The following is a 27,169-nucleotide window of genomic DNA, read 5'->3' as shown; positions in this document are numbered from 1 at the left end:
CCTGGACCAGAAGCCGTGTGGAATGCATGGCATGCGGTAGAGACGCTCCAAACAGTCACCACCATGGTGAGGATAGAGGTCGTCAGGTTTCATGTCAGGTAATTGGGATGGTATCAAAATCTCATCATCACTGATATTGAGCACTATCTCGAATCTGTGGAGAAGAGGTAGTTAAATTCGAGGAAAAAAAATATGAATATTATAACCGGAAAATGGGTTCCCCATAAAACCTTCATATTAAATCTTGGTTTCCTCACCTTTCCATAACATGAGCTATCTTCTCGATAAGCTCCGTGTTATCTATCACTTCCTTAGTCGCAGTCGCGTGAATATTCTGACTTGCCACGATATCCTCTGAGAGAATTTTCATTTGAATTGACGGTTTATTTTGAATATATTCACATTACAATCGTATGAAGTGCAGTAAAGGAATCTTCTGGAGACGACAAAACCATTCATATCATCAAAACATTAGTAAAACCGTAACTTACTGAGTAATATCAACATGGCACTCTTCTTCAGTATACCCTGTTTAACCCTGGGTAGAAAATACTGTTTTAAGAGACCTCGCTATCTTGGTCAGTTTCCAAAATCCTACGATGAAAATCAAGGAAATTGACATGATGGCAGAATCTTTAACTTTTAAACTCACCAATTCTGCACCTCAGGTATGGTTATAATCTTGCCGAAGATGTCGGAGAGCCACTCTGGTTGTATGAAGTAGAGCTTGTTGAGGCCTTGCGTGTAGCTGTTGTAGTGCAGCATCACCCCACACTCGTGTAGAAACGTTATCGCCTGATTGTTGATAGAAAAGTAATTATAAGATAAGAAACCTTCAGGTATGTCAGGAATGCAGTGGTAATGAAGACATTATAACTCGTGAGACTTGGTTGACGTAATGTGAGGTGTACGGTGTCATGGTCACGTACATTATCCAGATTCTCGCTGTCAATGTCAAAACCACGAGTTTCAAGCTGTTCCACTAGTTCCTCGTGCTCGAGTATAGGGAAGGGATAGTACTTGTTGGTTTCTAACAACTGTGTCTCGGCTACAAACCTCTCCAGTTCCTGGAGATAGATTATCTATTATTAGACGTGGTGCTGTCTGAATATTAGACTTAGTGAGTAAGTGAGTGTTACCCCGATGAATAACAACACTATTGAAAAACGTTTTGGATTTTGTAAAAGTCTTAAAAAAATTCGAGGCAACACAATTTATTTACCAGGAAACAAGCAGGAACTTTCTCTCCCATGATTTTAACTCTTCGCATGACTTTACTCTTCGCATCTATAAAAAAACGAAATTTAACACATAAGGTTCAATGCAAATCGGCTAACAGAGTGATACAGAGTAATCAATTAATTAAGTTGATTAAAAGATCGAGCTTAATTTTTGAGCAAACGGAAGCAAACAGTGATAAAAAACAAACCAGCAGGAGTTGCCTCAGCTTTTTCAGCGACGTTCATAATCTTGAGTCTGAGTTCAGACATGCCACCACTGTTTGGCTGCAACGTGGTCACAAAATGAATGCTCTCTATCTTCGGGAGAAAGTCCTTTACCTCTGACTTCAACAAGTCGTCTAGCGCCTCCCTAATCGCCTTCAAGTCTCCTTGAGAAGAACACGTCATCACTTTCAAATAATATTCCTGCCAAACGTCTTGCAATGGAATTTATGAAATTCCGAGCAAGCTGAAAAATATGCAGAACAATGCGGTTCACAAATAATTGGACTCTGTCGTTTATTTTATCTTGTGGTGACTATCGCCAATTTAGCTCAATTTATTTTGTGGCATCGACATAATATTTTGAAGTATGTGTGATGCTGTATACTGTATTCTGATTGGTTGTAGTTTCTAACCTGCAGTATCCAGTGTGTATACTGTATTCTGATTGGTTGTAGTTTCTAACCTGCAGTATCCAGATGAGTGCCCACCAGGATCACGTGTGCGTTTGGAGAGCGAGATTGGATGGTATGCAGCCAGGGTATAATTCTATCTATCTCTTCCATTCCTTTCTGCAGAACAAAAGATGTTATTCGAATTCAAAATATCGAACAACAGGTTCAAAAACAAAAATAGGTTCTACAACGTATCAATTAACGCGCAGCCATTGCCAAATATATGTATATGAAGAGCGAAGAGCTGATATTTAAGATTCTAACCTTGAGACTGAATACAACAAGGTAAACGCCTCTCTGAGATAAGAAACACTGGTGAGTCACGTAGAATTGTTTCTGACCCGCGAAATCCCAGATAGTTATCAAATTCTCCATCCCTCCTAAAGTTCGGAGTAAATGCATGAACATTGAAAGAAAATAAAAAACATTCGTTTAACGAAAAACTTAGTTGGTTGCAAGAAGAAATCCATGAAAAGAGACTGACCTCTGTAAAACCAGTCCGTCTTTACAACCCCAACAGTAGCGATATTGGGGGACTTATCCCTCTGTTTCCTGATGATTGCCGAGCAGAGACTGGTCTTCCCTCTCTCCTCCAACCCCACCACAAACAGCTTTATTCTGAAATTAGGCACAAACTCACGCTCCATAATGTTAGAAAAGCGAGACTAGGGCGAAATCTAAAGTTCTCTGGGAATGAGAATTATCACGGATAAATACTAAATTGTGCTTCGAAATATTAGTTATTCACGAATACAGTAACTGAAGACGAAATTAACGTGTATCATTGGCATAGAAATAATTTTGTCTTTTCAAGATCAAAGAGAACAAATAGATGCCTTGTTAGAAGCTGATGGTTACAATTGTTGAGTAAATATAACATTAACATATCGGTAGTAAATACTATAGGTAACACGTCTTGATAGGCATGTGTAACTTTTCACAATCCTCGCAATCATAGATGATGACTCACCTGAAATGTGATCTGCTGTTCATGAGTTTCTGGCGGAGGTATACTATGATGTTCGTCTTCTTCATCATAGCTATAGATATGTCCATATCTTTCAGGTTCTGCGGAGGAGACCTTTAACTTAGATTCAGATTATATATAACTTGTAAGTACGAGTCATCCGTAAATTACATACCTTGAACTCAAATTCCGCGCGATGACCACTCGTTTATTTAAAACTGAAATTTAACTTCCACTTAAAGACCACTGTTATAAGTGCCAGTATATATGGGGTCACGAAATCCTCTCCGAACCTCCACGTGGTGTGGCCTGGTTGGCACTAACGGGTGGTGTGCTCTCTTGTTGAGTACAAAGGTTGGGCCTTGCCAACTCAAAGTTCCCATAGGAACCAGGAAGTCAACACTAACAGCTACCAAGCACCAGGAAATTTCTCTTTCAGATATCAGGTTACAAGATAGTACACACACAAATGACGATACATTGGACACAGATACCTAGCTCTAAGAGCTACTAAATCACCAGGAAATTCTCTTTCAGCTTTCAGGTCCCATCGAAGTCACCCACCACAGAGCTAGGGATTCCAATTCGCTCATCCTGACTACAAGGACACACTGATATTGAGTAGTCCTGGCACTTCTCCCTCCAGTAACCACTTTTCAGGTCTTTTCAGTTAAAACAGCTAATGCGTAAGGGCTGACACACGCTAGACACAGGCTCGTGATAAGACAGAATTAGGGATTTAAACTCTGACTACGAGGACACACTGATAGCGAGAATTCCTGGTACTTCTTCCTCCAGTAACCACTTTTCAGGTCTTTTCAGTTAAGGCAGCTAATGCGTAAGGGCTGACACACGCTAGACACAGGCTCATGACAGAGTTAGGGATTTAAACTCTGACTACGAGGACACACTGATAGCGAGAATTCCTGGCACTTCTTCCTCCAGTAACCACTTTTCAGGGGACCGGGTTAGCTTTGCCACACTCTTCATTGAAGTGTGACTGGACGCTCTACAATCATCTAGTATCAGCAGAGTTTGACTGACACCCTTACTGGTTCTATTCAGTTTCTACAGCGGAAGATCTCAACACTCGAAAACAGTTCATCTCGGACATCCTGCAGAGCTGCTTTTTCACAGCCTGCCCCATTACACGGGGAACCCTTAGATCTACAGTACCCTGGTGGCGAGCATAGCTCACTAAAGCATAGTGGACCTCTTTAGTTCTGAGACGCAAAGCTAACCGGATCAGGAATAAACATCAATGCAATGCTTAGGGGTTGCAAATAGAACATACAATGTTTATCGAATGCATTACTCAATCTTTTGATTCATTTTTTTAGCTCGACGTTACATGGTAACATTTCAGGACTGACATTCCTCCTTCAGGTTAATTGAGGAAATCATACCCGCTATTTGCGTTATACATGGCAAGTATCTGGACTTATGATAACTTAGGATCTCCATCAATCATAAATTCCTCTCAGATTCCCAGGCTGCATTTAAAGCGCTTAACAGCACCAGTTTTAACTCCAGGTTCGTTCTGAACATCTCAGACCAACTCACTAGGTATTCACATCAAGTAGGACTTCGTTCCAGGACATTAAGGAGTATACGGTAAAGAACTAGCGGAAGAATTCGCAAGGGACGATCAATCCAACAACATCCCCATAGGACCAGAACCCTTCCTCCCAAATAGGCCACACTCAGTGACAATGTTTTGTTTGTTTGTTTGTTTGTTTGAAAACCAGTTTTTGCTGGTACCCATAAGGGCTTTGGAACCAATATATAATAAATTGTATGAATAAATCAAATCCCCGTGGGGCACGCGACATTCAAGATCTAGTTGCAAGCACATAAAACATTGTAAAATAGCCTCAAGACCAGAACTGCATATTGCTTGGGCTTCCAGACAAAGGAACATTCCACTTGTGATGTTCCTCCACAAATTAAATACAGGAACTTTTATTTTTCTGGAACTCACATCAGATGGCTAACATGGTCGCTTTCAGAATAGGTCACAGCCCACTAGTTTATTTTCAGAACGTGGCAAACAACGTCAACTTCAAGACGCAAGATTGCGAACACTTTTCAGGAGAAGCAGCAACATCCCAGCACCTCCTCTACAAGTGCATCCAGATCATGACGTTCAGAATGAGAATAATTGGTAAACTCTACCTTAACACCAGTAAACTACATCATATCTTCAAATTTGTGGAACAGTCGACAAGACTGGATAGGGAAAACTCTTTTGGGTAACCTCCTTGGATTCTTCACCAGGAACTTTCGCTAAATCCCATACTAGGAACTCAACCTAGGCCCATCTCCGCATAGAGACATATCTCAAGACCTATCTTGACCTTGCTCGGAAGTCCCTTGTCTACCCGCAGAAGTACTACAACGGAAGTGGGTTTGCTCTGAGACAGGTAGTGACAGCTTCAAGACTCCAGGGGTCTGTTGCATTGATATTTATTATTTTATGATTTCGTATATACTTTGGGAGTCCTGGCGTGCAGCTAGCAGGAGTTGAATTCTGTGGGCACGGTGAGAAGGCCTCCATCTTAACGTAAGAGGCCAGAAACCGTTGACCAGAACAGAGAGAGAGAGAAGTGCCAGTATCTAGTTTATAGATTCAATTTCGTCAGGAAAATGATGATTCCAAACCTCCTTAGTCAATACCACGAAAGCAATAATACCATGGAGACGATAACCAGTATAGTACCTAAGCTAAAGTTGAGTATCTTTATTCTTTAGTGAACATGGCCATCTATAATTATAAACCATTTCCCTGCTTCAAGTACAATACATATTCCACATCCAATAGATGGCGGTGGTCGGTGAGACTGAACGTGCGGAGGTCGCGCAAGCAATTGTGTTTACACGCGACATTAAGATTAACCAATAAGATTGCAGCATCCATAATCAGTCACGTGTCAACTCCAGGTACTAATAACCGTCAACATTATCAATGAATTTAGGGGATTCACCTGGTGTTGCCAACATTTGCGGATTCGTTTCACAATTCCCATGCTTTGTTGTGTGTGTCTTCCGATATAAGTACAAGGTGTACAGAATACAAAGATATAAATATGGCAAAATATTGGCAGACAGAGTTGTAAATCAAAACAGTGGATACGCGGAACAGATTAAATGGCAATAGAAATGTATGCTAGATACAAGATATGACCCACGTGCCGATAAATAAAAGGATTAGGTCAGAGGGCATTGTTTGTAATTTTTTATGATTTAATGTTTACTAGAGTTAGATATATATTTCAGAGAGAAAAGAGTTGTATCACTTCTTTGGCATTCTTCAGCAGGAATTTCCAAGTTCTCATGTATAAAAATAAATATTGCCAATCCATGCAAGCCATATAACTCCAAAACATAGGCGTTAATTCTGTAAATTACAAAAATAAGTCTAAACTGTTGACACAATTATATATCCTGCTTAGGATTAATATTAGACTTTATTATCACGAGGCCTGCAAATGAGTCACAGAACAAATCCACCCTTAACCAATACCGCCCTTCATTTCAGCGCTTATTTCGAAGATGGTGATTGTATCCGTGTCATTGTTATCACATATTGATGTTTCTAATGTTGTTAACACACCCCTTTATTGGCACGATTAAGAAGAGGCGTTGGATGTATCGTCACTACAATTAGGAGTCAATGATATCACCAAATTGACTATTACTGATGGAACTCCGAACCCTTTTTTTTTTCAGTAGAACGTATTGTGATTTCGTATGACCCACTTGCCCTTTTCGACTTACCTCCATTTTAAGGGATTGCAGGTTGACGAGTCTACCCATTTCCAGAGGCAGGTTATGGATGAAGGTGTTGGAAATATCCATATCAATCATGTTCGTCAAATTTCCAACTTCAGGTGGGATAACTTGGACTTTAGTTCCGTTAATCTTCAGAGTCTCCAGCGCCAAACTATGGAATAAATTATTATTTCATTTTACTTTAGAGGCGAGCTTTTCCGGTCTGTTAAAATTAACCGTTGACACGAAGTACAACACAACATTAACACATTAATCCAGCTAATTACATACTTAGTTTCGTCACCGATGACCAGGTTTACAAGTTCAGGATTCTTGCTGATGTTGAGCTCAACGAGTGTTCTACTCTCAAAGGTAGAGATGCTGGGGAAGGTGCCAGATATCTTGTTGTTGGCCAGATACAGGCGGGTGAGAGAGGGGAGTTGCCGGATGATTTCCACCTGCTCACAACTCAATCTGGAGTGGTGAAGATTACAATTTAATAGTGACACTTGCTACTAAGGTAGACACTAGACAAGAATTGTATATTATTTTATACTAGCGTCAAGATGTGACCCATATTATGTAATGGTTTTTGTGTGAATTTGTTTTTTGGACTCACCTGTTGTTGGAAAGTTCTAGAATCTTAAGATTAGGCAGATCTTTATAACATGACCGGGACAAAGTTATAAGATTGTTGTAACTCATGTCGAGGGTTTGGAGACTTTCCATACCCTCGAAGAAAGGCTCAGGAATGCTCGTTATCTGATTCTTGGAGAAGTTAAGAGTTTTCAGCGCTTCGAATCCTAAAAAATGATTTAATCAATTTTAAGTATTATTAAGAGTTTTTCACACTTAACCAAAAAGATGCAGAAAATTGCCTCGAATTCCATTATTCCAATTTGGGAAGTTAGATTTGGGTATAATTTGTTATGATATCTTGAAAGTGAGCACGTACCAAAGTTGTCGTCCGGCAGATATTGAATAGAGTTGTTACAAAAGTTGAGGAACTCCAAATTGGGACAGGTGGATTTCAGCCATACTGGAATGTTTTTGAAGGAGTTGCTGCTTAGATCTAGAGATTTGAGACTGGGACAAAACGGGTCATCGGATTCGTGTCCCTTTTCCTCGTGAGTAGGCTGCGCTCCAGTCGAAATCTGACCGGAAAATCTGGTGTGATTCCTCAAACCACTACAATTCCAAACCTTTTATTAGTTAACGGTCATACGTTTACTAGTCGTCAGAAATTAAGTAAAATTCAGAGTTTAGTGATCTATCATTGCACCTAATTAACCGTTAATTAACCCAGTAATTAATAAACCTAAATAACACACCTCGTTATCAGATATGTTGAGTGCAACAAGAGGCATGTTAAGCACACAGACAGGGAAGGAAGTGAGTCTGTTATAGGACAGGTCCAGTACCCGAACACTCCGGAGATACTTCCCAAACGTACTAGGGATAGACCTCAGTTGGTTGTGGTTAAAGTTCAGCTCTGTTACGTCCCCCAACTTCATCATAATGGGTTTGCAGCTTCCTGGAACACGAGTAGAGCGATGAAGGGAGCAATTGGAGGTGCTTATGAGACGCGAATCGTGATGCAGACACGTTATTCTTAAATGAATTTTATTATTTCACGCACAAATAGCTAGTTTAGATTCCTGCGCTGGTCAAAAATACTGGTAGGGCTTGTTTTGACCTTGGGCTTGTCTGCCGTAATTCGACAAAATCTTTGGGTTTTTAAATGTTTTCTAGCGTGTAATATTGTTTCCCCGAAACTGATGGACGACGTTTTCGAAGACCATAATAGGAAATTTTCCCAGTGAACCTTGAAAACTAAATCTGATATCAATCTTTAATTTGTAGCAAGTGTTGGTTCCTGGCAAGGCGGCATATTTTTGACAACATTTCATTGAAATGGCCCACAGCCAGGTTATTAATCAAAATTACCAAAATATCCGCAAACCCTAGCATTTTCCCGTTAAAACTATAAGGGTAAATAGGGCCAACTTGTGATAATTACTTATCTGCTGATATCTGTCCACAGTACCTAATCGTTCGATGGAAGTAATCCTGTTGTTAGAAACGTTGATAATTCTAATAGTGTTGCAAATGTTCCTGTTTGGCACAGACCCAATCCTCCTCCTGTTTTGATTCAACGTCTGGTTAACACTGGACAGGTCCTTCAGAGCTCTCATCTCCCGTAAACTCGCACTCTTATCAATCTCCAGAGACTGTGGAGATTAATTATTTAGCGACGAGGAATAAATAAATCATTGAAATATTCATCGGAAATTTATGAAATGGGGGATGTAGTTTGTAGGCGCCATCACAACACTTCATTGAGGTCATCTGTGAATGACTGGAGGTTGACAGGAGACATTGAGTTGCCGCCAAAAGTGTTTCAATTATGTCAACTTTTTGTATGTTGATTGTTGACGAATGAAATAGAGGATAATAAGGACTACAAATGAAAAGATAAACAGTTTGACATCAAATCGAATATTCATTATTTTTTAGTAACAAAGAAACATTTTAGAGAAAGGACAAATAGTTTGTAAAAATACACGATTAGTATCCACATTGTCATTATCAAACTTCAGTAAGTTCCCTATCATCCCGATTATGAAGCCTAGTTGTTATCAGCCGTGACAGGCGAGGATTATAATCTTTGTCCAGTAGAAACTCTTTGAACCTGTCCATTCTCCAGTAGTACAAAAACGGGTTCACAGCAGCATTAAGGATGACACATCCTGACGCACAAAACACACCAAAGTAGTTGAAATACTCGTTACCGTGGTCCCACGAGAGGAGGTTAATGTCAATTGTTTGAAGGATCTGATATACAGCTAGGGGAACGTTAAAGATCAGATAAACCAGTCCAAACATCAATATCGTCATAGAGGCTCGTAGTTTGATCTGTCCTATTCGGGATTTTCTCGTGTCCAGAAAGTGCTTTTTTAGACAAAGCGCCCAGGTTGAGATGGCACTATTGATGATAACGATGAAGACAGGGCACCAAATCGCGATAACCATAGATGCCTCCAGCAAGCGAATAACATTTGACATGTCTATATCTGAATCAATCAAGATCGCACAATTTCCTCTCGGCGAACTAAATTGCACAGAAATCCCTTTCATCAGGAGATACGCAGTGAACTGCAAGAGGAGATAGGTAAAGTAGACGGCGATACTGAAGATAACCCACTTCTGAGAAACGGCCCTGAGGGGTCTGATGATGGACACGGTTCTGGAGACAGTCAACACCACCACCAGAAACACACTCAGCCGAGCTGCCATGTACCACAATATTGACCACATCTTGCAGAACACCGGATCGCTGTAGAATCCCGGATCTCGGCCCCGGAGGAAACACACCCCGCACGGGAGGATAAGAGAGCTGATGAGGAAGTCAGTCAGCGTTATCAGCTGGTAGAGGATGCTGCTGAGGTCACGTGACTTGCTCCTGAAGAAGAGGTGGCTGAGGAAGTTACCGAGGAGACCAAGAACTCCGCCCATAATGTAGACAGTGCCGTAGACGATGTCGAGTGATCTCACCGGTTGAGGAAAGTTAGGGTCAGTGGTGGTAACAGTTCCCATTAAAGAGAAGTTGTACATATTTCTTACGGTTGTAATGGATCTATTGGGTATAATTGATATAAGGTTTAGAAAGTTGATATTACAATTTAACTAAATAATAATTGTTCAATTATCTAACATTTATAAAGCGAGACGATATAAAAAGATATACAACTTAAACTTTTTTGACTGGTTCAAATACTTTAATGGCCTTCAAATCAGCATGTAAAAATAAAAATTTTGTCAAGGAATAAGAAGTTTAGTGCCCAAAATGTGGCCCCTCAAGTGGTGTCAAAAACGCGAATTAAATAGGTAATATTTATTTTAGTCTCTTGAGTCTTGACACCACTTTAGGGTTAGACGGGTTCCTGCTTATGAATATTGAATGTAATATGTAAAAAAGCGTTGCAAAGTTTAACTTTGGAGTATGCTTTAAGATTAATTCACTGTGTCTTCAGATATACATTCCTTCGGTTACTCACAAGTACATGTGGCAGATGCTTTTAAAAAATTGTAAAAGTACAGTCATATTCTATGCGGCTAGCCTAAAATTAAAACTGAGGCAACATTTATGTATCAACAGAATAGAACAGATTGAGTGAAAATACTAGGACCGACAGCAAAGCACCATACATTATAGATCCAGACAAAGGAAAATACCATGCAAAATGCAATGGAGGCAAATGATACCTGTCTATGGACGAATCAGTTGTTACACCTTCCAAGATCCATAAATATCAATAGAAATATGAACTATAAAATAAATACCAGCTTTGGGAGAATCTAAGGTAAGCAATCTGAATCATCCTGTCACAAATATACAATAAAAGTGACAGAACTCAGAAGGCTGACTCAAATATAAATATATCTGAAAGCACCAGAGCATGAACCTCTTCAACAATAACGAGCGATTATAAACGCCAATTTGGAGACGACATCAACTGTCAAAATATATGGAAAGTGAAATATGACAGTAGTTTTAGACACCTGGATGCAACTCGGCACCCTTTATCAATAAAACAAGATCCTATTGTTACCCGAGTATAAACGTTCACGCTAACTTCACAACCGCCCTGTTCAATCTAACACTAACAAGCTTTACTTAAACTTCAACTGTCCCTGTCATGGTGACGATCTATAAATATAATTTAGAGAGGGTTGGTGTTGTGACACCTCGGAGCGCCGCAACGTTTCAATGCCGAGTTGTAACATGAAAGGTGTCAAACAGTTATTCATAATCCCGAACACCTGTCCATGAATAATTCGGATACTTTACATCTGCTTTGTTCACGCACCAAAGACACGATATTAAATTGTCACCGGTATTTAATAGCAACCAACCAAAGAAAATTACGAGAAGTCGGCTTTTTTAGATGGATCAAGCAAATACTGAGACCGTACTGATTGTAACGTGCAGTCTATATAACCACGTGAGCGGTCAATTTGAAGTTCTTTATAAAACTCAGAATTCCTTTATAATCAGATAAAATTAACCTACAAACAGATCGCTGGAAAGGCTGGTCGAAGAAACCAATCGGACCGACGAGAGGTAAAGCAATCACAACAACCACGCTACGGAATGTTATGTAACATTATATCCATAGTGAGGTGCGCGGTTCAGTACGCAACTATAATATCTCCACGTGTCCCAGTACGGTCGCGGTGGACTAATGGCACAATATTGCACAACAAACTTAAACCTTGTTCTATAAAGTAACTCCTGGCAGCTGTGGAACGTGAAGTAACAAGACAGCTAAACTGTGAAGTAACACTGTAATTACAGGACAGATGGAGTTAAAAAGTGGTCCTATAAACAGAAACTACACAATTAGTCTCGTGACGCCTGACTATGATAATTTCTGTAACTCACAAAACGAATGACCCTCAAAGTAGCTAGACAGGGAACAGATGTCAGGAACCTGACACACAGACCGCTGTTCTTGTGACCACCTGATCACGTACCGTAATCTACTCTTAACAGCTCGGTACGACTCTGAGGACAATTATGAAAAATCTATGTTTGTGCGATCACTGAAACAGAGTACAGGAGTGTAAGGGATCTTTTAATTTTGAAGGGACCTTTGAATATTGATCATAGAATATCGTGTTTAAACAGAAGCCATACCAGTAGGCTAAGATAAGGTACCTAACTGGTAAGGAATGAAATGAAACAGGGTATGTACATCTCATTCATAAGTCATATCTACAATAGTGAATAGATCTTTAAATATAAATTATCAACGTCAGAGTGATTCTCATAGATAATAAGAAGATATAAAGAAAGTTGAATTATTCTGCACAAATTTGACCTATTTGGATATAACAAATGACTCGTACAATCAGGTCAAACTGCCTGATACAAAAGATCCGTGAGAAATAGACCTTCGAACCAGACTGCACTGTCGTAAAAATTTCTCTAGACACACATCAGAGGTACCATTTAGGTGCGGCAAAATATTGCAAATTGTGCGATCCCTCAGCTTTTCACATTTGAATTGCACAATTACACACAAGAAGGCAGAAAACACACGGAAAATAATTCCGCAACCACCGCAACGAAATAGTGCTTCTGACAGAAATCAGACAACAAACCTGTGGAAAAAAACAAGAAACAAGCGGTGCTGGTGGTAAATATTGCTACAGGCGACGAGACACGTTACATCGGGGATCATTAGTTATAGGAGCCGTTTTTACGTAAGGAGCCGTTTTTACGGAAGCCATTTTATTTAGTACCGTAGACTCGAACTCCCTCCGTAAGCTGTCTAATACATAGCTATTGTTTAGAAATTACACTACCGAAAGCTTTTCTAAATCCCTGTCTTATGTAATATGTGGACGATCTCTAGAGTTACCCATAATTTAACATGTTTACAGAGATTATTTTAAGAGAATACGTTGATAGACAGACCTTTCGGCAAAGCTCTTTATGAAGCTCATCTAAAATTCCAGATTTGGACTCCAAGGGATGTGGAGTTGAAATATCCGATTCTTCGTTTTCTGATTCCGACACCCGCTCCACCCCTGCTCCTACTTCCTCTGCTCCCCTACCTCCCCCACCTTTCCACATCTCGAACTCACTGATATAAGTTAGAGGGAGTCAGACCAAATTAACAGGTGAGTTACTACAAAGTATACATTTTCCGATATAGCAAAATCGTTGTCATGAAAATGTGATGGGTTCAAAAAAACTGACACAACAGAACTCACACAACAGAACTTACACAACAGAACTTACACAACAGAACTCACACAACAGAACTTACACAACATAACTTACACAACAGAACTTACACAACAGAACTTACACAACAGAACTTACACAACAGAACTTACACAACAGAACTTACACAACAGAACTCACACAACAGATCTCACACAACAGAACTTACACAACAGAACTTACACAACAGAACTCACACAACAAAACTCACACAACAGAACTTACACAACAGAACTTACACAACAGAACTTACACAACAGAACTCACACAACAGAACTTACACAACATAACTTACACAACAGAACTCACACAACAGAAATTACACAACAGAACTCACACAACAGAACTCACACAACAGAACTCACACAACAGAACTTACACAACAGAACTCACACAACAGAACTCACACAACAGAACTTACACAACAGAACTTACACAACAGAACTTACACAACAGAACTCACACAACAGAACTTACACAACAGAACTTACACAACAAAACTCACACAACAGAACTTACACAACAAAACTTACACAACAGAACTTACCCAACAAAACTTACACAACAGAACTTACACGCTGAGAGTGGACGGCTCCACACCCCTGAGAGAGACCCACTGTTTCTTAACACTAGCAGCCCGACTAGCCAGGGATATCTTACGACCATGACTCACCGGGTTACTGTAACTGAGATATACATGTGATCAGTAATACACGAGTAATAGTGCACAGCCTACTGAGTAATAGTGCACAGCCTACTGAGTAATAGTGCACAGCCTACTGAGTAATAGTGCACAGCCTACTGAGTAATAGTGCACAGCCTACTGAGTAATAGTGCACAGCCTACTGAGTAATAGTGCACAGCCTACTGAGTAATAGTGCACAGCCTACTGAGTAATAGTGCACAGCCTACTGAGTAATAGTGCACAGCCTACTGAGCTGTCATGTCCCTCGTTTAAGGGGTGACTTTTCGTTAGGTGAGAGTTGAAGTGTAAAATCAATTAAACAAGGAATTTGCAGAAAGAAAAAATAGGTTTAGAACAACATACTTACTGTACGTGATTAAGCTCTAGAACAACATACTTACTGTACGTGATTAAGCTCTAGAACAACACACTTACAGTACGTGATTAAGCTCTAGAACGACACACTTACTGTACGTGATTAAGCTCTAGAACAACATACTTACTGTACGTGATTAAGCTCTAGAACAACATACTTACTGTATGTGATTAAGCTCTAGAACAACATACTTACTGTACGTGATTAAGCTCTAGAACAACATACTTACTGTACGTGATTAAGCTCTAGAACAACACACTTACAGTACGTGATTAAGCTCTAGAACAACATACTTACTGTACGTGATTAAGCTCTAGAACAACACACTTACAGTACGTGATTAAGCTCTAGAACAACATACTTACTGTACGTGATTAAGCTCTAGAACAACACACTTACAGTACGTGATTAAGCTCTAGAACGACACACTTACTGTACGTGATTAAGCTCTAGAACAACACACTTACTGTATGTGATTAAGCTCTAGAACAACACACTTACTGTACGTGATTAAGGTCGATAATGATGAATAACCACTCCGGTTCAAGAGAGACCAAGTTTCTGTTACACCAGTCGATTTGTTGGTCTGAAAATATTTACTTTGTTGGCTTAAATTGGGTCGGTGCAAACGGCTGTAAATGTAACATCCTATCGAAACCCCATCGCTAGTTTACTACTACTGTTTAAATTATTCCCTGATTAACAATTTCACCGCATTATTTTTAGCCGATCATACTTTTCACCGGCTTAATATTTTTGAGGATCTCCTTCAAAACATAAGAATGTCCAATCAGTGGTTCCGCAGGAAACAGAAGTAATACATCGTTTTTTTGATTTTATGAAAATTTAATTCAAATTATATATCAGATGCTGAAACAAGTTACGGGTCCGGCAGGTCGACAATAATTTCTAGCCAGTCACTATTTTACTTTATTAAATTTAAATAATCTCCTACAATATCATGTATCACGTGATTTCTCAAGAACCATTGATCAAGCCTACAATAATGGATGCAGTGAGTAACAATACCATCTGGCGCCTCTCTCCCTCTCTCCCCCCCCCCCCCCCCCCCCCCCCCCGAAAGGTTTTGGCGCCCTTATACACATTTTCTTATGTCCTAAAATAAGGCTAGGTCTTTTTTGGACGCCCCAATATTTCCTTCGCGTTACGGGATGTACGGGGTGTACGGGGTGTGCGAAGTGTACGAAGTGTACGGGGTGTGCGGGGCCCTTTGTTGCACCACTGACTAGATGAAGTTATAAAATCGATAAGATATCGTCCTCGAATAACCAAGTAAGGGGTAACACGACTCCTACCCGACAGCGACATCTGTCCGACAGCGACATCTGTCCGAATCAGGGTACCAGAAAAAAACGACATCTGTCCGAAATTGTGACCTGATTTCAATACGACACATTTCCAATTAGAGACATGATCTAAACTGTTACTTGCTAAATTGTATACGTAACATGTCCAATTTGAGATGTGATCTGAGCCATAGTTTACTATTACTGTTTATTTTCATTTGATTGGGCGACATCTGTCCGAAAGCGACATCTGTCCGAAAGCTGAATTAGGGATTTCGGACAGATGTCGCTGTCGGACAGGAGTCGTTTTTGGCGACATCTGTCCGAATTTCGGATCATATTGTAATTTAGGTTCACATTCGCATTTCACAAGCTCACAGGTAATCTCGTGACGTTCTAAAGCTGATGTGATCCCTTAAGATCTGATCCATCGATACGTGATTGACTAGTTGAGAACAGGATCGTGCTAGCCGTACCCTAACAAGCTGTCGATCACATGAGTACATATAGGACAGCAGTATGGAGATCACTTATCGCAATCCACAATGGCAACCAATCTTCAGTTTATCCCTGGACGCAAACAAGGCTCGGAGAACCCTATCCTTAATGGCTTCAGATACGTCTTCGACAAGCGAAGTAACGACACCTCCTACTGGAAATGTTCGGAATTCCGAAAGGGTTGCAGAGCCCGCATCCGTACCGTGGACAGACAACTGATCACTCCTACTCCTGACCACACTCACCCTGTCCACCATGCTGAAACGACCGTCCACGTACGAAATACCTCGTATCTGAAGCAGTCGGTGGATTGGGTTACGAATCTAGAGCAAAGCTTGGCTGCCAGCTGTCATCCCTCAACAGAATGGTACAGAGAAGCAGAAAAGCAGCTAACAGACACCCTTCTAACCCGAGAGATCTGGAAACGCTCTCCATTCCTGCAAACTACATCCTCTCTACCGACAACGAACCAATGATGCTCTGGGACTCTGGATGGGACGAACGGACTCGTTGATCTTTCCTTTGGGGGACTCCTAAGAACGCAAATCATATGGTGGACGCGGAGCATTGGGTAGTCGACGGTACCTTCAAATCTGCACCTAATCTCTTCCATCAGCTCTTCGCAGTCCATGGCCTCTTCCCTGACGGCTGGCAACCTCCCCCTCTTCTATGGACTCCTTCCTGGAAAAACGACGACCCTCTACCGCAACCTGTTCCTTAAAGCTATCGGAAATTTGACTATGCTTTAGATTTGATTCTGTGATATTGTATTATATTGAATTAATTTATAACATTTAAATAACATTGAAACTATTGTCCAATTTATCGACATCAAATTAAAATAAACTGTGGTAGTAAACTATGGCTCAGATCATATCTCAAATTGGACATGTTACGTATACAATTTAGCAAGTAACAGTTTAGATCATGTCTCTAATTGGAAATGTGCCGTATTGAAATCAGGTCACAATTTCGGACAGATGTCGTTTTTTTCTGGTACCCTGATTCGGACAGATGTCGAATAACCAAGTAAGGGGTAACACGACTCCTGTCCGACAGCGACATCTGTCCGACAGCGACATCTGTCCGAATCAGGGTACCAGAAAAAAACGACATCTGTCCGAAATTGTGACCTGATTTCAATACGACACATTTCCAATTAGAGACATGATCTAAACTGTTACTTGCTAAATTGTATACGTAACATGTCCAATTTGAGATGTGATCTGAGCCATAGTTTACTATTACTGTTTATTTTCATTTGATGTCGATAAATTGAACAATAGTTTCAATGTTATTTAAATATTATAAATTAATTCAATATAATACAATATCACAGAATCAAATCTAAAGCAAAGTCAAATTTCCGATAGCTTTAAGCTTTTAAGGAAATCCATAGGGTTGCTGTAGTTGTCGTAATCATCTACAATTCTCTGAAGTTGTCGATCATAACGGATCCATTTGGGTGCACGTGGCTCAGGTAGTTCCCGCCCGTCTCTCTTGGTTTTCTTCACGTCTGTAAGGGCTTGTTCTGCTTTAAGGCAATCAAGGAACTTCCAAATTGTGGGCTTCGAGCAGGACAGCATTGAATGGAATCCGTGATGCCAACCTTCTGCGATGTTGGATGAGCGAGGAATCCTCATCTGTGCAGCTTCGTGTTGATTCCACATGTGGGGAGCGAAGTTAGGATTGGTGGTTGATGTCCCGATCCAAGTGTTTTCGTAGTATGAAGCAATCTCAGCCATGTCTATAGGAAGGAGGGGCTTCAGGTGTCTCCAGATTCGAGGGACGTCAGTCTCCGGTACGTAGGCAATCGCTCCAGTCATCGCGAAGAAATCCCGAACAGGAGAGTTTGGAGTCAGGTACTCCTCCCAGATGTTGGTCTGCTTAACATGCTTCAGGAGGGCTTTCTTGTAGTGGAAGTTACATCCTCGTCTGGTAGTGGAGGGCCACACGGAAGCAACTGCGTTGTGAATGGCGAGCTCGTAGTCCATGAGGATGGATTGTGGTTGGTAGCCCCCAGAAGCCCAGGTGTCTATCTCCTCGAACAGGTTGCGGTAGAGGGTCGTCGTTTTTCCAGGAAGGAGTCCATAGAAGAGGGGGAGGTGCCAGCCGTCAGGGAAGAGGCCATGGACTGTGAAGAGCTGATGGAAGAGATTAGGTGCGGATTTGAAGGTGCGGGCTCTGCAACCCTTTCGAAATCCGAACATTTCCAATAGGAGGTGTCGTCTCTTCGCTTGTCGAAGACGTATCTGAAGCCATTTAGGACAGGGTTGTCCGAGCCTTGTTTGCGTCCAGGGATAAACTGAAGATTGGTTGCCATTGTGGATTGCGATAAGTGATCTCCATACTGCTGTCCTATATGTACTCATGTCCTGTGATGTGATCGACAGCTTGTTAGGGTACGGCTAGCACGATCCTGTTCTCAACTAGTCAATCACGTATCGATGGATCAGATCTTAAGCGATCACATCAGCTTTAGAACGTCACGAGATTACCTGTGAGCTTGTGAAATACGAATGTGAACCGAAATTACAATATGATCCAAATTCGGACAGATGTCGCCAAAAACGACTCCTGTCCGACAGCGACATCTGTCCGAAATCCCTAATTCAGCTTTCGGACAGATGTCGCTGTCGGACAGATGTCGCCCAATCCAAGTAAGGTAAGGTAATCCAGATTTTATGCTGTGTCCTATCTAACATTAGATTAACATTATGTAAGGGCACGGCTGAACAAATAATTTAATAATCAGCCAATATAAAAACGCATTCTTCAGTAAAGTATTCTCCAGAAAAACACCACAGATAAGCAGAATTAACTGTTGATACAGAAATAACCTGGTACATATTGTGGTAATAATAGCCGCTTTTAAATCAGGATATCATGAGCTTTTTTGCCGGGCTTTTCTTTTGTCCTCCTAATATACTAGCTGGATATTATGAAGCTGTACTCCTTTTTTGTAAATGCTAGTAACTGGCAAACAATGGGTGCACGGAGAGATAAGAGCTTATCATTTATAGTATCAAATTTACGGTTCAACATATGGGAAGGTATTCCACTGACATAGCGCTGTAGATATGAACTCAGACCGTGAGGGTTTTCCACATTTTCTACTAAATGAATTTTTTCTAAATGAATGCGTTTGTGTGCTTGCTTCTACTGTCTGTATTGAAAAAGGTTAGAAAACTCGATGTATATTTACATAATTATATTTAAGACCTTGAAATTTCTTTCTGATTATCTCTGTTTAGCGCTAGTTTAAAACATTTTTATATAATGTTTCACTTGTATTGTATGGTTTATATTTATTTCGTTAACACGTACTTAATTTTTGACAGGGTTACGGACTAAAGTGTTATACTTGTACGATAGATCAGGGCGTGATTTACGACGCAGGTGGGGAGCGGATAAAGTACTGTTTAGAGCAAAATTGCAGAGCACAGTAAGTCGTAAAATTATAAATATCGGGTCATTGAGCCAGTGAGTCGGTGAGTCAGTGAGTCAGCGAGTCGGTGAGTCAGTGATTCAGTGAGTCAGTGAGCCAGTGAGTCAGTGAGTCAGTGAGTCAGTGAGTCAGTGAGTCAGTGAGTCAGTGAGTCAGTGAGTCAGTGAGTCAGTGAGTCAGTGAGTCAGTGAGTCAGTGAGTCAGTGAGTCAGTGAGTCAGTCAGTGAGTCAGTGAGTCAGTGAGTCAGTGAGTCAGTGAGTCAGTGAGTCAGTGAGTCAGTGAGTCAGTGAGTCAGTGAGTCAGTGAGTCAGTCAGTGAGTCAGTGAGTCAGTCAGCCAGCCAGCCAGCCAGTCAACCAGCCAGTTTTAATACTTTAACAGAATATGCTCAGGTGTGTTGTAGCAGTTTTAGAGCCGGAACCTGATGTACTGACTGAATACAGATTGTGTTACTCAAAAGTTCCCGGTATTGACGCTGCCTTACCTTCCTATGAAAATGTCTGTAATTTCGTCGGGTAAGTTGTAACGTCTTTAAATTGATGCTATTAGATATAGATAACATATCATCAGAAGAAAGGAAGTACTTCTTAAAGCTAATAGGAGCAACAAGAAATAAATAAACTGTGCAATTTCAGGTCCCTTAAAGGGGAGGACTGCAGACGAAGTGATGTGTTATTTTGCGATGATCAACCTCTCTGTAACGTAGCAAATTTACCCACACGCAAGGTCACAACAGTAGAACCCCCCGTGCCACCTACTCAGGTATACTGACTACTATACTCAGGTTTATCACTGTACGTCCTAGTTTCAGTCTTAGCTTATATCAATCAGATGGTTGGTTTATGTTCTTGATCACAAGCTTCCCCAACAACCAATTACAGCATCTAGCTCGCAGATTCCTGGGTATTGCTAAATAATGAGCACACCCTAACATCATCTTAAACCATGTTAAAACCATGTTAAAACCATGTTAAAACCATGTTAAAACCATGTTAAAACCATGTTAAAACCATGTTAAAACCATGTTAAAACCATGTTATTGTACCAGGAGAAGAAGTGGAATAAGACCCCACTGGTTATTGGTGGGTCAGCTGGTGGGATAGTGGTATTATTACTTTTTGTAGCAGTTGCCGTTGTTCTCGTCAGAAAACTAAAATACAACGATGGGTGAGTAGTACGCATAGCTTCGGAATAAGGATACGTTTAAAAAGCTTTTTTGTATGATTATCATGGTTAAAATTAATTTTCTTGCCTGTTATCATTTTGTCTACACTCTACAGCAATCTTAGAAAATAATACTAACATTTTGAATCAGACGAAGAGGGCCAGCAGAAATCAGAATCGACAGTGTGATCCACCAGTTTGAAGTGAACGAAACGTACATGACAATGGAGGAGATAGAGGAGTTGGAGGTAAAGACGAAGAAAACGGGAACTGGAATATCGCGAGAGGATACAAGTCAAGGAACCGTACTTGAGTTGGGCGGCAGAAACTAAAAATGAACATCATTCATGAAAACTGAAGATTTTAGTTCATTCATCATGAGGCCATCAATGGGTCATGGGGCCTTTTGGATGTTCGAAATCTTCAACTCATTACTTTTATTTACGCCGTACGGGTGGGTAAATCTAACAGTGTATTTCAGCTTGGAATATGAATTTAACCTCGAAATAGAGAGCGGTAACACGAGGTTGAAAATCTGAAATGGTGAATCATTCATGATGATTGATGAAACCAGCATCATTCACATAATATCTGCAAACGAAGTGTGTCCCGAGGGGCTAAAAAGGCGAGGAAGCTTGCGAAGTATTTGCCATGCAAAATGAGTGAATGGTCCCTAAAGGTTGTCAATTGATTAGCCTTGGAAAGGATGAACTCAACAATGACGGCTGAAGAATATGAACCGGGAACCCCTATCAAATTGACAGCCAACATTTTTAATTTTTATCTTTTCTAAACGGATAAGTTAAACGTATTATATTTATGCCATTTTTACGTTACAATATGATATCAGTGATACGATTTTGTTGGGTTGATATCCATTTTTACTTTTATCGAAGGTTTAAACTTGAAATTTACTCGTTTCTTATCGCCTCATGTTATTAACTCATTATATCCATTTCATACCACGCATAATCGTGCTGCAAACTATAACACAGCTACTTAATGATCTGTATATATTTGCCATTTCTCACAACTAATGGCAAAAATAGTTTTCATTTTTGGAGAAAAAGTTAACGAGATTTGCTTATTCATTTTAACCTTTCTCTTCATCAAACTGGAAGTCATTTGTTTTTTAAACCTTGGCTATTATGCAATTATCAGTATAAAATCTTACAATGTCTAATTCGGTACAAACCTTGCGACCTGTACCCGATTTCCCTTAGTAAATAGCCCAAGATATCTATCTTCACTTGATTCAGACCAGGCCCACCGGCTGTTGTTTTGCTCAGGGCTATTTCAACCTGTTTTTGTTCGACGTTCTGCCACAGAATATGTTCCACGATACTGTTGGAACAAATAATTAAACATAAAAATAAAATATAGAATAATCACGTACATAAACTAATTGAGTTTCATCGATTTCAAAACAAATGAGTTGGAAGGCATTAGGCACCATAGAGATGCTCATGTTTTAGCTAAAATTGTAATTCCATTACCTCGGGTCCATGGACTCGACAGCTGCTATGAGGGGGTATTTACCGTTATAGGGAACATTCACATTGGCGTTCATCTCTAATATTATCTGTACGCTCTGAGGATATCATGGAGCATAAGAGCTTACAATCACAAAGAGTAACCAAGACCAACAAAAATTCAGCAATCTAATGGTGACAACATCATTTGCAGAGTGCTATTTTCATTGTACTATTGATCAGTACTAGTAGGAATGAGGAATGTTCATTCTTCTAGTCATCCTAAAAAAGTGTCTCAGTATCAGTACTTACCACAGCGTTTCCTAAGTCAATAGCTTTGTTGAGAGCTGCAGAGAGCACCTGTATGTCTGTACCAAGGGCACCCCAGAAACTGTAGATCAGATAACTTAGATGCTCGTCCTGAGAAGTGGGAGAGAATTATTAAAGTAATTGCTATTAGTTTATCTTTCGAGCTTGATATGTAATTATAGAGATTTGATTCAAATAAATTCATAACGTCAAATTTGATTCGGATGAAGGCTTTTGAAACATAAAAATTTGATGTTATCTCTAACTGATCCATTTTGATAATAATGTAAATATTAATTATTATGCAACGATGGGCGGATGGGTCTTATACAAGGTGAAATATTACATTGGATTCCCGGAACAGATCTAGTGTCATTGGTAGAAAGAGTTCCACGATTTGGAGTTTTACAGAGTTGGCAAGACCACAGAACGATCTCAGAGCTGTTATTACCTGCAAAACAAACTTTTGGTAATGGTGACTCTTTAAAATATACTACTGATAATCATCTGCAATTTATTATAGGGCATAAAGTCATTAGCAAAATATTCATAGGAACAATCCACTAACGATGCAAACCGAAAACATTTATTCTTATCAATTGACACGAGAACTGGAGAACAAGGACACGCGACGAAACGTACAGATTTGATGATCTCGATATCATGAGAGTGTTCGTTGAAGAGGTCGTGCAACATGGTCAGGGCCCCCGGTACCCCTTCTACCGCCACGTTAGGATCTAAATCACAGTTTAGCAGAGCTGACATTGTGTACAGCCCAGCTACAACCCACTGAGAAACAGGTAATTAAGGTAATTAAGGTGCCTTAATTGCCTTTTATAACAATCGTTGATGACAGTTCGTACTAGTCGGTAGTTGTTTTATTGATTATGTTACTGAATCATGAATGGTTGAATATGTCTTAACTAATTTACTTAAACTTTGAATTTGTTCATCTAGAGATTTAGTTCATTAATATAGAGATTTATCAAACCTCTCTGTACTTCTGATTTCTGCGGGTAAGGATCACTACAAAAGATAGAGTGCCGTTATCTTTCTTCCCACCGTGACCACTGAATAGAAGGTCATGTGCTATCTTTCCTGGGGGGCAAGTTGAGAGCTTTCAGTTCCAGCTTTACGTAAAGTTACAGTTTGTATTTCTACATTGTAATAGAAATGGATTCACAGTGCCAAAGCATTCGTATCCACTAGATGAGACTGTAGTCGCATCATTAAAATCTCTCTTTAACTATTTGTGATATTAAAAATACTATACTTAGACAGCAGATTTATCATGAATTCTGGCAGATCTTACTGTGGTTGCAGAGAAGGGTGATACTCATCATAGCTACAAGGTTCAAGTAGCTTACCAGGCCATACAACTCTGCTGCTGTCAGGATCTTCTTGTATAACTGATACAAGTGATATTGTTAAGTGATATTGTGACGTGGTATAACTCTTTATGGGTATCTTAAGTCTTAACTCATCTTAATCTTAAGATTTTTGATCTCAAGTATTGCATCAACAATAAAACAAACTTAATTGAGTAAAATCTAATTTCCGCTCACATAACAAATATGAAATTTCCAGATGGCTATCCGACCAAATTCTCCAATCTATAAAATTAACCATGTGACCATAAGATAATATTTTCAGTAAGTTACCTACCGAAGGGGTATCATGGCACATGTTAACCACACTGGTGTCCCGCAGGAGAAGAGTAATGGCTCCCAGACACAGCTCCTTGATCACCACCTCGTGTCTCTTGTCGCAGAACAGAGTGATCAGCTCCTTGAACGTGCCACTGAGTAGGAGAGGTAATTAATTAATTAATTACTCCTAATCTATCATGTTTGGTAGATTGGAAAAGAGCTTATATAATAACCCATTTCTTTGAGAAATTCTAATTGTACCTTTAAAAACTGGCGGTGAATTTACAAACATTGGGATTCTTATGGGTCCGATAGTTCATAAAACAAAAATAACCTCGAATCAAACTTTGTTCTCTGTCTGACATCACTGGGTAATTTAAGCTGGAAGTTTATCATGAAGAGACATCCCACATATTGAATATCATCAGAGGAGGGGTGGTCTTTCATAAACTTCAGAACCTGAAGATGAGTAACCATGACTACCATGACATGTATACAGATTATTATAGGTGCATCGTTATCTTTCATTAATCTTAACTAAAATATGGTCACTGAAAAGAGAAAGTTTGGAAGGAAAATGTGGTTAGGGATCTGCAAACCTGTAGATGAATCCCCTTGTCAAATAAGGTCATAGCGAAGGTCTGATTTTTCTGGATGATCTCGGCGATTGCTTGACAACTCCCAATAAATATAGGTATGTTTTCTTTGTGAAGGAAGATCACGTGCACAAGGTTCATGCACTGTGCTTCCGATACCATCACTGATTCTCTGACTTCGTGCAACTGCGGACCAAAGCGGAATATATTTATTTGGGATTTTATCATATCCTTTTTTATTGCCCGATGAAAATGGAGTAGTGGTGGTGAGATGTGGGAAGCAGTGGGGTTTTAGGCGAGAGTAATTGGATCTGTTTAGAATTCAGTATATGCTGAGAATAGGTATTCGGGACTCGGGTGAATGGTGCTGAGATTAAATTTTTTTTATTTCATCGCAGTTATCGAGAACTTATCACAGCTGCAATCTGCATCATATGTTATCAAGTTATAAAGTTACAATTTCTTTTAAAATAAAATCAGAGGTGAATTTTAAAGTTGAGATCATAAGTTTTGGTTTTGTATGCACATTTCCCAAACCTTAGCAAGACATGCACAAGCCACTTCAACCAGTTTTTTCTTCTCGTCGTCCCAACAATTTGACTCAAGCAGTGAGAACATGTAGTCGGACCAGGTTACTGCTTCAGATTCCGAACATTCTTCGTATTGGTCTGAAAGTTAGAGTTCCTGTTATTAGGGACACCGAAACACCAGATGACCAGTAAACTGGCCATAGCAATTACATCGGGCAATGATGTTGTCTTTTACAATTATATTGTTTTTTATAAATGAGTGAATAAACACCCCAACATTTGTGGATAACTTACCTAGATACTCTAACACATAAAGTCCACTAAAAATTATGTCCCGGTTTTCCGTGTTGTCATCGAGAATAAGTTTTCGTACTACTTGGCATATTCCCGTCTTTTGCAACCTGTAAGAGTTGATATAAATCATAATGTGAAAATAATTAGAAGGACCAGAAAAGAGATGTATGTAGATTGTAGCTAGTTAAGTAGAGTGAACCCACTAAAAAAGTGGTCATAGATCAGACAAGGCTGGTCGGTCGGAGGTCGATCGCTAGTACATTGTCGTCGTCAATTCATGGATGTAGAGTCTTGCCACTTCAACGAAGCCCTGTGGACAGTGGACACCTTTTCATGATTTTAGTTTCAATAATAGTCTCCACAGATTATCATTTTGTCGATTTCAGGGCAGCGTTCGATTCTATCAGAAGGGACTTTATTTGGTGCAGTATGAGACACTATGGGCTGCCTGAAAAATATGTCAGAATATTTCAGTCATTTTTTGGGGGTACCATGAGTGCCGTGAGGGTTAATGGGGAGCTGACAGACTGGTTTGATGTTAATTCAGGCACAGGTCAGGGTGACATTCAAGCACCTCCTGTCTTTAATTTCTGCCTAAACTTTTCTGCATTTCTGGCTGAGACCAACAAGATCATCAGTCAGGGCGCAGTGCTGCAGAAAAAGATGAAGACGGTCGAGGAAAAGGTCATTCTGGACACCGATTATGCTGATGACATGGCTATTATGGACAACTCAGGGGAAGGCCTACAGGAATCAACTGATCTATTAGTTCATTACAGCTCCTACGCTGGGCTCAGAATAAATGCAAAGAAGACCCAATGCATGGCTGTAAGCAAGTGCGCCTCCCAGCGACCTTTCATCAAGGATGATTGTATTGAGCTGTCGGTTGAGGGTGAACCCGTCGAGCAGGTTAGCAACTTTGTCTACCTGGGTGCAACTATCAGTGGGGATGGGACAATCAACAGAGACCTGGATGTCCGTATCCAGAAGGCTAATGGCGCCTTTCATCAGCTCTGGAACATTTGGAATAGCAGAACTATAAAGACTCCAACCAAGATCAGGATCTATAGGGCTGCTGTTCTCACCATCTTGTTGTATGGAGCTGAAGTCTGGAACACCACCAAAAAGCAGATGAAACGCTTCGAGGTTTTCCATCAAACCTCCTTGAGAAGGATACTTAGGATTAAATGGTTCTTTCATGTGACCAACGACGAAGTTCTCAGGAGGGCTGGCATCAAGTCAGTTGAGACTTTCATCAGTGCTGCCAGGCTACGTTGGTATGGACATGTAGTTAGAATGCCAGACTCTAGACTAACGAGGTTTCTGTTGAACTGGAAGCCAAATTATGGAAAGAGGTCAAGGGGCAGACCCCGTAAGAACTGGAAGTCCTGCGTACTCGAAGATGCTGCT

General features: G+C 40.2%; 3 protein-coding genes across 3 annotated transcripts in view; 2 read left to right on the top strand and 1 right to left on the bottom strand.

Moving 5' to 3' along the window:
* Positions 1 to 27,169, top strand: part of LOC134822799 (protein ABHD13-like) — a 948,842-nt gene that overhangs the window by 660,170 nt on the left and 261,503 nt on the right. The window lies entirely within an intron of this gene.
* LOC134823628 (leucine-rich repeat serine/threonine-protein kinase 2-like) overlaps positions 1 to 27,169 on the bottom strand; it is a 44,416-nt gene that overhangs the window by 3,823 nt on the left and 13,424 nt on the right. The window contains exons 16-47 of the mRNA XM_063835162.1: positions 25,760 to 25,866; positions 25,473 to 25,603; positions 24,939 to 25,121; positions 24,674 to 24,798; positions 24,356 to 24,491; positions 24,003 to 24,099; positions 23,682 to 23,788; positions 23,333 to 23,479; positions 23,037 to 23,141; positions 22,694 to 22,801; positions 22,406 to 22,500; positions 22,105 to 22,253; positions 14,994 to 15,078; positions 14,007 to 14,117; positions 13,120 to 13,288; positions 8,683 to 8,866; positions 7,967 to 8,169; positions 7,591 to 7,789; positions 7,255 to 7,438; positions 6,927 to 7,109; positions 6,642 to 6,807; positions 2,868 to 2,965; positions 2,382 to 2,515; positions 2,162 to 2,277; positions 1,909 to 2,014; positions 1,430 to 1,609; positions 1,223 to 1,287; positions 930 to 1,067; positions 653 to 795; positions 492 to 538; positions 258 to 354; positions 2 to 154 (exon numbers count right to left, since the gene is read on the bottom strand). Of these exons, the coding sequence (XP_063691232.1) occupies positions 2 to 154; positions 258 to 354; positions 492 to 538; positions 653 to 795; positions 930 to 1,067; positions 1,223 to 1,287; positions 1,430 to 1,609; positions 1,909 to 2,014; positions 2,162 to 2,277; positions 2,382 to 2,515; positions 2,868 to 2,965; positions 6,642 to 6,807; positions 6,927 to 7,109; positions 7,255 to 7,438; positions 7,591 to 7,789; positions 7,967 to 8,169; positions 8,683 to 8,866; positions 13,120 to 13,288; positions 14,007 to 14,117; positions 14,994 to 15,078; positions 22,105 to 22,253; positions 22,406 to 22,500; positions 22,694 to 22,801; positions 23,037 to 23,141; positions 23,333 to 23,479; positions 23,682 to 23,788; positions 24,003 to 24,099; positions 24,356 to 24,491; positions 24,674 to 24,798; positions 24,939 to 25,121; positions 25,473 to 25,603; positions 25,760 to 25,866 (4,251 nt within the window). The remainder of the gene's footprint in view (position 1; positions 155 to 257; positions 355 to 491; positions 539 to 652; positions 796 to 929; positions 1,068 to 1,222; positions 1,288 to 1,429; positions 1,610 to 1,908; positions 2,015 to 2,161; positions 2,278 to 2,381; positions 2,516 to 2,867; positions 2,966 to 6,641; positions 6,808 to 6,926; positions 7,110 to 7,254; positions 7,439 to 7,590; positions 7,790 to 7,966; positions 8,170 to 8,682; positions 8,867 to 13,119; positions 13,289 to 14,006; positions 14,118 to 14,993; positions 15,079 to 22,104; positions 22,254 to 22,405; positions 22,501 to 22,693; positions 22,802 to 23,036; positions 23,142 to 23,332; positions 23,480 to 23,681; positions 23,789 to 24,002; positions 24,100 to 24,355; positions 24,492 to 24,673; positions 24,799 to 24,938; positions 25,122 to 25,472; positions 25,604 to 25,759; positions 25,867 to 27,169) is intronic.
* On the top strand, positions 19,363 to 21,890 carry LOC134822834 (uncharacterized). Its single transcript, XM_063834103.1, has 6 exons — positions 19,363 to 19,477; positions 19,639 to 19,742; positions 20,138 to 20,260; positions 20,381 to 20,507; positions 20,794 to 20,912; positions 21,061 to 21,890. The coding sequence occupies exons 1-6, from the start codon at positions 19,433 to 19,435 to the stop codon at positions 21,239 to 21,241; spliced, it is 699 nt and encodes a 232-aa protein (XP_063690173.1). The 5' UTR covers positions 19,363 to 19,432; the 3' UTR covers positions 21,242 to 21,890.

The sequence above is a fragment of the Bolinopsis microptera genome, chromosome 11 (genome assembly GCF_026151205.1).
Source record: "Bolinopsis microptera isolate Bmic1 chromosome 11, MBARI_Bmic_1.0, whole genome shotgun sequence".
Taxonomy (NCBI): domain Eukaryota; kingdom Metazoa; phylum Ctenophora; class Tentaculata; order Lobata; family Bolinopsidae; genus Bolinopsis; species Bolinopsis microptera.
This window is presented reverse-complemented; position numbering and strand designations above follow the sequence as displayed.

Coding starts and splice junctions, on each gene's coding strand:
- LOC134822834 (XM_063834103.1), top strand. CDS start 19,433: ATGAATGCGTTTGTGTGCTTGCTTCTACTGTCTGTATTGAAAAAG. Junction 19,743..20,137: donor GAGCAAAATTGCAGAGCACA/GTAAGTCGTAAA, acceptor GAATATGCTCAG/GTGTGTTGTAGCAGTTTTAG. Junction 20,913..21,060: donor AAACTAAAATACAACGATGG/GTGAGTAGTACG, acceptor ATTTTGAATCAG/ACGAAGAGGGCCAGCAGAAA.